The 11,234-nt window shown below is 38.7% G+C and overlaps 1 protein-coding gene across 1 annotated transcript in view; it reads left to right on the plus strand.

Annotated features, from left to right (window-relative positions):
* The window catches only part of pappaa (pregnancy-associated plasma protein A, pappalysin 1a), a 183,487-nt gene that overhangs the window by 54,685 nt on the left and 117,568 nt on the right, over positions 1-11,234 (plus strand). The window contains exon 8 of the mRNA XM_056458871.1: positions 163-661. Coding sequence (XP_056314846.1) covers positions 163-661 — 499 coding nt within the window. The remainder of the gene's footprint in view (positions 1-162; positions 662-11,234) is intronic.

Genomic DNA, 11,234 nt, shown 5'->3' on the forward strand with positions numbered 1-11,234 from the left:
TCGGTGACCTCTTGAAAAGCTGCTTTCTGCTAGAAGTAAAATTATTGTGAACAAACGCTAACCCCCAATTTGAAAAGGATTATCTTTTAATGTTTATTAATTTATGAATATTTAAAAGCTATATTTTATTGCAATATATATATATATTTTTGCATCTCTCAGGACCCCCAGATGTGGAGCAGGTATGCGAGCCAAGCGTCCACACTTGGAGTCCTCATAATGGGATGGATCTGGGTTTGGTTCCTCCACCATGCCCTCTGCAAGGCTGCATGCTTCAGCTGGAGTTTGCATATCCGGTGGTCCCCGATTCCCTCACAGTATGGGTCACTTTCTCCTCCCAGGATGAAACGGTTCTTCCAGCAATCCACAATATCATCCTGTTGACCGTCGGCGGAAACAACCTGTCTCTGGGTCCCAGCAATTTATTCTGCGACACCCCGTTGACCATTAAACTGGATGTGCAGGAGAAGGTGTACGGCGTGCAGTTTTACACCATGGAGCAACATTTGGAAATCGACGCTACTTTGTTAACGTCCAAACCTGACTGTCCGCTCTGTGGAGATTGTGAGCCATTGCATTTTCGGCTACTTCGGCAGCCACCATTCAGCAACAATAAAGAGGGCGTCATGCTGAGCGACTCTACTAGAAGATACACAGACAGGTCAGTCTTTAAGATTCATAAATGCTTTAAGAAATTGCTCTCCATGTCATAATGAATGCATAAAGGGGGTCATTGTAGGAATATTAATCACTTCAATAAAAATAATTAATAATTAAAACAAAAATTTTAAATACAACAGTTTTGTCTGGTTCTCGAATCTGATTGGCTGATAGCCGTGTGATATTCTGCAATAACAGCACTCATACAGCCTCTTCACCCTTGTGTATTACTCCGCCCACACAGAGTGACAGCAGATCATTAAACCCACTACAGTTAGTTTTGCAAATATTGCAGCTGTTGGGCAACATAATGTACGTTTGAGGCTTTTTTAAGGTGAGAATGTAGTTGTTTAGATTGCAACAATGCAGTTTATTTATAAGGATAGTGCTTATTTTAAAATAGTTATAATTTAGGAGATTTAGCGCGTTCAGGCATCAGCCTGTCATATTGAGCCGGTTGACGTTCCGCCACAAGATGGCGACAGAGACTACTTAGTAAGTCCTTAGGGGAGAAAAACAGCATTTTCTCAGCGTAAGTTTCAAACTACAGCTGATCAATTCATTTTAAATCAGGTAAGTTTCATTCTAAGTCGATCTCTCTCTTTTGTATGTTGTAGTGCTGTATTTATACCATAGTAATCTGCTAGTGCTTGCTTTGCTTTGGCTTTTTTGGGGTTAGTTATTGTAATATCTCAGTTGCAACAGAGAAATGTCTCTAGACTGATGACATTTCATGCTGTTCAGCCTTATAATCTTAAAATGTAAGCAAAATAATCTGTTCTGTCATCACTTTAGACATTACGCTAGAGAATCATTCAAACACTAGCTCTAAAGTGACGTTTGTGAATGAGCAGCGGTTTCTGCTGTTCTGACATCAGTTGCAGATGTGAATGAATGGCAGAAGAAAGTAGTTCCTCATACAAAAGGATTTTTGAGACTCTCCATGTTTGATTTTCTTTTTTATATACATGATTATGCCGTCAAACTGTTGTATAAACGCAATATCACACTCGTAGCAGTGCAATATGGCTGTATATGGTCACTGGAGGGACACTAAGGCACTCAGCCTGTGGCCTCGAATCAACGCACGCCTCCCACCAGTGCCAATATACAGTCATATCGCACTGCTATGAGTGTGATATTGCTTATATATATATATATATATATATATATATATATATATATATATATATATATATATATATATATATATATATATATATATATATATATATATATATATATAGCATTGTATATAGTACATTGTTTAGGTAATACCAGCCCAATTTCATGACGAAACATAACTAATTTTACATATTGTCAGAAAAGTGGCTAATTCATACAAATTAAAAGGAATTTGTTTGCATTAAAAAGTAATTTTTTTTTTTAAAGGAGGCATGCCCCCTAACCCTACCACTCATTGGGGATCAGAAAATCATATGAATATTTGATAGAATATGGGGATATATGGGGATAGAAAAATAATATGAATATTTCACCATGTGTGTGTCTATGGTCCTTCACTGACTCGGTAGGTGCAGAGAATAGTGTCAAACACTGTGTGTATGAAATATCCTGTTGCAAAGCATGGCGAAAATCGTACACTATGGTAAAAGTTTGATTGCGGTTTTAACATGTCTGTACAGCTCTTCAAAAATGCCACTAATACTCCACATGTCGTTATCCAGTTTCTGTTTAGTTAGATTATGACCTTAATCAGATTGAATTAATTAAGAATCTCTGTTTACATGCTCGACTCTTAATCAGAGTATTGTCTTAATTGTATTAAAATCGGATTATTGGTGTCCATGTAAACGTACTGACTGTGTTAAGATTTTGACAGTTTCTTGAACCAAAAAAAAAGGTATTTTCTGTCATGTTGTGTTCTTGCTGAATTATTTACTGTTATTATGTGTATTTAGGCCCTGGTTAGTATTCAGACACTCTTGCTTGCCAAAAAAAAAACTGTATTGACTTTGGAACTTGCCTTCGATTTGGAAATGTTATTTACCACAGAACAAAACTAACGTAATTCAGAGTTGGAGTGTGAAATGTGCCTGGTCAGCATTAGGCACACACAGCAAATCCCTGCTCAGATCTTGTGGCGTCTTTTCTGTTCTCTTTCATTTCTCCGAATGAAGCCAAAAGAAACACAGAGAAGGATGCAGCTGCTGCTTGGTTTTATTCCAGAGCCTGGCATGAGAAACGCCACTTAACGTGCTCTGCCATCTTGAGGTTGCTGGTTTGGACAGTATTACATCAGCTCTACCCCTACTTACGGCCAGGTTCTGGGTCTCTGGTCAGCATTTCTCTATTGGACACTTCGGGATGCATGTGAAATTATGGGTTTAACTGGCCACCCACTGATGAAGCAGCTCAACATCCCAAAGCCAAGTGTTTCCAATAGTTGTGTGAAATTGGATCTTAGGTTTATTTATCTACCACCAGCATTGGTTAGCTCTGCGTAGGCAATTAGCACATTGCACAACATTGGACAGCATATGTTTATATATCAACAAGTAGCAAAACTATCGATCGATCGATCGATCTATCTATCTATCTATCTATCTATCTATCTATCTGTCTGTCTGTCTGTCTGTCTGTCTGTCTGTCTGTCTGTCTGTCTGTCTGTCTGTCTGTCTGTCTGTCTGTCTGTCTGTCTGTCTGTCTGTCTGTCTGTCTGTCTGTCTGTCTGTCTGTCTGTCTGTCTGTCTGTCTGTCTGTCTGTCTGTCTGTCTGTCTGTCTGTCTGTCTGTCTGTCTGTCTGTCTGTCTGTCTGTCTGTCTGTCTGTCTGTCTGTCTGTCTGTCTGTCTATCTATCTATCTATCTATCTATCTATCTATCTATCTATCTATCTATCTATCTATCTATCTACCTACCTACCTACCTACCTACCTACCTACCTACCTACCTACCTACCTACCTACCTACCTACCTACCTACCTACCTACCTACCTACCTACCTACCTACCTACCTACCTACCTACCTACCTACCTACCTACCTACCTACCTACCTACCTACCTACCAATCTACCTACCCATCTACCTACCCACCTACCTACCTACCTACCTACCTACCTACCTACCAACCCATCTACCTACCCACCTACCTACCCACCTACCTACCTACCTACCTACCTACCTACCTACCTACCTAACACCTCTGTACAACAGCATTTAGAACTTTATAATCCTTTTTAAGGGCATTAAACTTCTCTAAATAGATTTTTTTAGCTTTTAATAATTTTTAAGACACCCTGATATATTGCGTAAATCCAAAAGTCAAAGTTCTATGTTGGAATTAATGAGCTTGTGTCAAAAGAGAGACCCAAATTAGGCCGAGGTGTCAGGACATATTTACCAAAGATCAATATCTTTCCTGGATCAGAGCTGAGGTAATGAATGCATTCAGCATGGGACCTTCAGAATAAGTGGTTGTAATTGATTCGGATGTCAGAGTCAGCGTCACTCTGAAAATCCAGCTGTGAGCTGACCACAGTTAACTTCAGCCAAGAGCGTTACCTACCTCAGATCAGATCAAACACAATCTGGTGTGTTCAGCTACAGTATAAGTGGATAAAGTGGTTAAAAATTCCATTAACTTAGCAAAACTGTGGAAAAAGTGCCAGTGAGATGCTTCTGCACACCTTCGATTACTAAAGTGAGACTGATTATGGCAGCCAGAAGAACACTAAGGCTTTACTGTGTCATGCCGATAGACGTTGCATTAGAAACACCTCGAATAAGCGGTAGCCTAATTCATTTTTTTATTTGACGCACAAATGATGTCATACATACCTAAATACATTTAAAATAATCTAAATATTCTTCTTTCAAGAATTTAAGATGCTGACGAGCGTTAAACATGTCAAAACAGTCTTATGTAAAGCGTCTCCATCTTAAGGTCTTTTCAGAAATATGAGAGCGGGTTTTGAAGCCCTGGAACATGGGAGTAAATCACGGAGGGGGGTTGACCCTGCACGCATATGACTCTGGCCTTCAGAAAACCCCCAGCCATCTGCTATTCCTCTCCCTGACCTGGCCCTCTTTGCTGTCATGGCTTCAAAGGCACCCCTGCTTTGAGCTGACAGGACCCCCCTGCCAATGAGCGTGAGGCCAAGACAACTGGCCAGCTCATCCGCTTTAGGGGCCCCGGACTCCTGGAAGCCGGTCCCCCTTGGTCTGAGACTCTCACCTCTGTCATGTCAAGTCCACCGGTTAAGTCTTTCCGGAAGCTCCAGCCGCCTGCCGGCTAATGATGCGATGCTTACAGAGACTTGATGATGCGCTCAATACTAGGGTTGCATGATATTGGAAACAAAATGCATTGCAATGTTTTATTTTTATGCAATGCAAATTGTGATTTTAAGTATAATTTGACTAGATGACTTCTTTTTTTTATCGTTTTAGATTCAATTCAATTCAATTCACCTTTATTTGTATAGCGCTTATACAATGTAGATTGTGTCAAAGCAGCTTCACATAAAAGGTCACAGTAAATAGGAACAGTGTAGTTCAGTTTGTAGTGTTTAAGTTCAGTTCAGTTGAGCTCAGTTCAGTGTGGTTTAATAATCACTACTGAGAGTCCAAATATTGAAGAGCAAATCCAACGATGCGCAGCTCTATAGATCCCGAACCATGCAAGCCAGTGGCGACAGCGGAGAGGGAAAAAAACTTCACTAAAGGCGGAAGTGAAGAAAAAAAACCTTGAGAGAAACCAGGCTCAGTTGGGCACGGCCATTTTAATTTCTCCGCTGGCCAAACGTCTTGTGCAGAGCTGCAGTCTCAGTGGCGGAGGCTGGAAGCTGGCCTCAGCGAAGACTCGTCTGTCTCTGGAGCGTCACAGGAATCAGTCTCATGTTCTCCACTCTTCCATGACCATCACAGTAGCTGCTCAGGATTCGGCCTGGTCCAGGATATAAAAACCTTGGGATCATCTCGTCGTTGGTCTTGGATCGAATCAGTGGCTCTGTATAGTCTGAGGGCCTCGGGAAGAGTATCCCCAGGTGGAAATGGAGAATAAAGAAAATAATTAGCGTAGCTGATGTTCACAGTGTATATCAACAAGATGCATAACCTGTGTGGAAGCCCCCAAGTGGTGCACTAAGTGTATGCTTTACTGAACAGATAGGTCTTTAATCTAGTTTTGAATTGGGAGAGTGTGTCTGAGCCTCGGATGTTATCAGGAAGGCTATTCCAGAGTTTAGGAGCTATAAATGAGAAGGCTCGACCTCTTTTACTCGACTTTGCTATTCTAGGTACTACCAGAAGCCCTGAGTTTTGAGACCTTAAAGAGCGAGTTGGATTGTAGCGAGACAGAAGATTGGTTAGATAAACAGGAGCTAGATTATTTAAAGCTTGAATCACATGCATTGGTGAATTTGGTAGAGCAAATAAAATAAAAGGTGCTTTAGCAGTTTTATAGCAGTTTTTAAATGTGTACTTTATAAAATATCTTAAGGTAATCGTTTTAATAACTACTCTCTTTTGTGCATGCCATGATGACGGTGCATAACATTTTACTAGGTATTTTGCAAGATATTCAGATTAAAGGCGTAACTAGGTTAATTAGAATAATTAGGCAAGTGATTGGACAACAGTGGTTTGTTCTGTAGCCAATCGAAGAATATATATATATATATATACATATATGTGTGGTTTATTTATAAACTAATTTCGAGAGGATCACGTGCTTATGATCAACACGGCTGGCTCCTCATTAGCTCCGTAATCTGACCCATTAGATGATTACGGAAGCATTATAAATAACCAGAGTTTTTCACTCCAGTTATCTTCATCTTGAAGCTTCCCCCTCCTTCCACCCCTACTTCCTCCCCTTTTTTCCGATAGGGCGACACGGTGGCCCAGTGGCTAGCACTGTTGCCTCACAGCAAGAACACCGCTGGTCCAACCTCTTATCAGGCTGGTTGGTGTTTCTGTGCGGAGTTTACATGTTCTGCCCGTGTTCGCGTGGGTTTCCCCCGGGTCCCCCAGTTTCCTCCCACCGTCCAAAAACATAAACCATAGCCAATCGACTAAACCAAATTATCACAGAAAACAACACTAGTTTACACTCCTCACGCGGCGACAAGCAGGGGAGTCTCCGAGACCTACCTGAGCTCGAACGCCGCTCTCGCCCTTCTAACGGGAGGGAGCCCCGGGCTCGAGGATATTACGAGCTCAGGGCTCTCTCCCGGGACAGCATGCCAAATACGCTTTATTGATTATCAGCTAAGTGTGAACTCTGGAAATATGGTTTTTACTGTACCGTATGGTTAAATACTAGCCTATAGTGTTTTGAACCATAGTGTAGTAAAGTGTCTTATACTGTATATAGTGCTCAGCATAAATAAGTACACCCCATTTTCATTCATTCATTCATTTTCTTTTCGGCTTAGTCCCTTTATTCATCTGGGGTTGCCACAGCGGAATGAACCGCCAACTTATCAAGCATTTGTTTTTATGCAGCGGATGCCCTTCCAGCTGCAACCCATCACTGGGAAACACATACACACTCATTCACACACACATACACTAAGGACAATTTAGCCTACCCATTTCACCTGTACCGCATGTCTTTGGACTTGTGGAGGAAACCGGAGCACCCGGAGGAAACCCACGCGAACGCAGGCAGAACATGCAAACTCCATACAGAAATGCCAACTGACCTAGCCGAGGCTCGAACCAGCGACCTTCTTGCTGTGAGGCGACAGCACTACCTACTGCGCCACTGCGTCGCCCTTATCGTAATATTCAACAGCAATATTGCATATCGCTTATTTGTTTCAGTACTCAGCAGCCCTATAATAAACCAATTGGATGTATTGATAAATATGATAAAGTATAGCTCCAGCTGCCTGCCGGCTAATGATGCCATGCTTACAGAGGCTTGATGATACACTTGCATGATATTGGAAGAAAAATACATGTGCAATACGTATTGCGATATTGAGTATGATTCCACTAGATGAATTGAATTTGTCGTTGGGATAAAAAATATCTTAGATTAATCGGGATCATTGGGATCACTTCCGGCTAATGATGCCATGCTTACTGAGACTTGACGATACACTTAATACTAGGGTTGTCATTTTAGGCCAGGTTTGGGGTTCCATTCAGTATGGGGGCATGCGAGAGATCTGCAGAGTGGATGATCAACATCAACAGCCTGAGGTATCAAGACATTTGTGCTGCCCATTACATTACAAACCACAGGAGAGGGTGAATTCTCCAGCAGGATAGCGCTCCTCATATTTCAGCCTCCACATCAAAGCTCCTGAAAGCAAAGAAGGTCAAGCTGCTTCAGGATTGGCCAGCCCAGTCACCTGACATGAACATTATTGAGCATGTCTGGGGTAAGATGAAGGAGGAGGCATTGAAGATGAATCCAAAGGATCTTGATGAACTCTGGGAGTCCTGCAAGAACGCTTTCTTTGCCATTCCAGATGACTTTATTAATCAGTGATTTGAGTCATTGCAGAGATGTATGGATGCAGTCCTCCAAGCTCATGATGGAGTCAGACACAATATTCATTCTGTTTCCACTGCAGCATGACCACATATTCTATACTGGACATTATTGAAGGTTCAGTGACCAGACTTTAGTCTAAGCAAAGTCAGAGCTTACTGTCCTAATGAAATAATTCAAAATAAAGGCATGATCATATTTTATTGTGGTAAAATAAGAATAATCTAGAGGCCTCTGCCTTTCATATAAGCCACTTGTGATACCAAATGATCAACTAGAAGTCAAGTTATTATTTGCTATTCCTAAAACTTGAATAAGCAGCAAGTCTTTTGTCAGGTAGTGTGCAGGACTTGATTTTGGTTCATTCATCAGAAACACCCTTGGCTGTGTTTTGTTTAAGAAACCTTTGAAACAAGATGACCACTGGAGCCGGGTTGTTTTTCTTGTGTTCTTGAAGATCCTCCTAATTCCTAATAAAAGCACAAGAATTTGACATTGTACTGTACGTTGCATGTGCATGTGCTATAATACACTGCTTTTGACGTCATAGCTGAGACCGCAGTAATCCCTGTTTACCAGAAGCCCTGTTTCTGCAGGAAGATTTGCGCTGTGGAAATGTTGAAGTTAGTTGATCTCCTTTATATGTGACTGACACAACTTCTCAACCAGATCAACTAGGGATGAACCGGCTAATGATTTATCTACGCTGTTGTGTCCGCGCATCACTGAACTTTCAACGTCTCCAACTGAACATCTTGGAATACGAGGAAAAGCTAATCTGCTGTGGTTTTGGAAATACGACTACATGCGGGTATGCTGGTGACGTGCAGGGAATTCTTCGAAATGTAGATTGTTTAGGGAGAAGTCGAAGCGTGGACGTCTCATTTGAAACCATCAGTTGCAAGGCTCACAGTAATTGACTTAACCTGATGTATTATTTTGCAGAATGGAGGTCACTTGAATAGCTTGACTTGAATAGTCTTAAAGCTCTTCATAAATCTTGATGTTTATCACAGATCTAAGCAAATTCATTGAAGTCTAAAAACTTGCAGTTTATTAATTCGTCCCCGACGCCATTAAGGCCTAAGCAGAGGGCACAATTATGCATGAATGAGAGATAGATTGGTAGATTGGACAACTCATTTCAGAATTCAGTAAAATAAAATAAAATAAAATATAATAAAAATAAAAGAAATAAATATATATTTTTTTATAAAATGAAATATAATAAAAATAAAATAACATATAATAAATAAATAGATAATAAATAAATAATAATTAAATACATTTAATAAAATAAAATAAATTAAAATAAAATAAAATAAAATGAAATATGATTAAAATAAAAGAAATAAATAATAAAAAATACATTTAATGAAATAAAATATAATTCAAATAAAATATAATAAAATAAATAAATAATAAATAAATGATTAATAAATAAATACATTTAATAAAATAAAATATAATAAAAATTAAATAAATAAATAATAAATAAATAATATATAAATAAATTTAATAAAATGAAATATGACAAAAATTTAATAAAATAAATGAATGAACAAATAAATAAATACATTTTATAAAATAAAATATAATACAATTTAGTTAAATTAAAGAAATAAAAAATAAATATATAAAATAAAATAAAATAAAATAAAATAAAATAAAATAAAATAAAATAAAATAAATAAATAAATAATAATGAATAAATAAATTTAACAAAAAATATAATACAAATTAAATATAATAAATGAATAATAAATAAATGTAATAAAATATAATACAAATGAAATTAAATGAAATTAAATTAAAGAAATAAAAAAATGTATAGATGTAATATTCTAAAAGTAAAATAAAAAAAATTAAAAATAAATAAATGTAATAAAATAAAATAAATAAATAAAAATAAATATATATATTTTATTTCCCAGAGATGGGTTGCAGCTGGAAGAGCATCCGCTGCGTAAAACATGTGCTGGATAAGTTGGCGGTTCATTCTGCTGTGGCGACCCCAGATTAATAAAGGGACTAAGCTTAAAAGAAAATGAATGAATGAAATATAAATTTTAACTTGAATAGCTTGACTTAAATAGTCTTAAACACATCATAAAATCTTGATGTGTACCTGTGGAAATCTTATAACAAGTGTTGACTTTCCTTTTTTTATCAAGAATTCCAACATGGCTTTTTATGAAATGACATTTTCTGAATGAGAAAATTTCAGAAAACAGGTAATTAAGAAGAAAATATCAATTCACAATTAAAATGTAAGTGTGAGATGCACTTCAGAATTCATCCTACTGCTTTTGTCAGCAGTCACATCATCAGTAAATACAAGAGAACCAGTTCCATTGGCAGCCATACATCGAGACACTACCACCACCATGCTTTACTGCTTAGGATCATGAGCAGTTCCTTTCCTTCTCCCTACTCTTCTCTTCCCATTACTCTGCTACAAGTTAATCTTGGTCTCGTCTGTCTAGAGGATGTTGTTCCAGCACTGTAAAGGGTTTTTCAGAACTCTAATCTGGCCTTGTTGTTTTTGAGGCTCACCAATGGTTTACATGTTGTGGTGAACCCTCTGTATTCACTCTGGTGTAGTCTTCTCTTGATTTTTGACTCCGTCACACATACACCTGCCACCTGGAGAGTGTTCTTGATCTGGTCAACTGTTGTGAAGGGTGTTTTCTTCACCAGGGAAAGAGTTCTTTGGTAATCCACCGCAGTTGTTTCCGTGGTCTTCTGGGTCTTTTGGTGTTGCTGAGCTCACTGGTGTGTTCTGTCTTGTTAAGAATACTCCACACAGTTGTTTTGGCCATGCCTGATGTTTTTGCTATCTCTCTGATGGTTTTGTTTTGTCAGCCTAATGATCGCTTGCTTGACTGAAAGTGACTTTAGATCTCATCTTGTGAGTTGACAGATTCCAAATGCGAATGGCACACTTGAAATGAACTCTGGGCCTGTTATCTGCTCATTGGGATAATGAGGGAATGACACACACACCTGGCCATGGAACAGCTTAGAAGCCAATTGTCCAATTACTGTTGGTCCCTTAACAAGTGGGAAGCACAAATGCAAGCTGTTGTAATTCTTACAGCGTT

The sequence above is a fragment of the Danio aesculapii genome, chromosome 5 (assembly GCF_903798145.1).
Source record: "Danio aesculapii chromosome 5, fDanAes4.1, whole genome shotgun sequence".
NCBI classification, from domain to species: domain Eukaryota; kingdom Metazoa; phylum Chordata; class Actinopteri; order Cypriniformes; family Danionidae; genus Danio; species Danio aesculapii.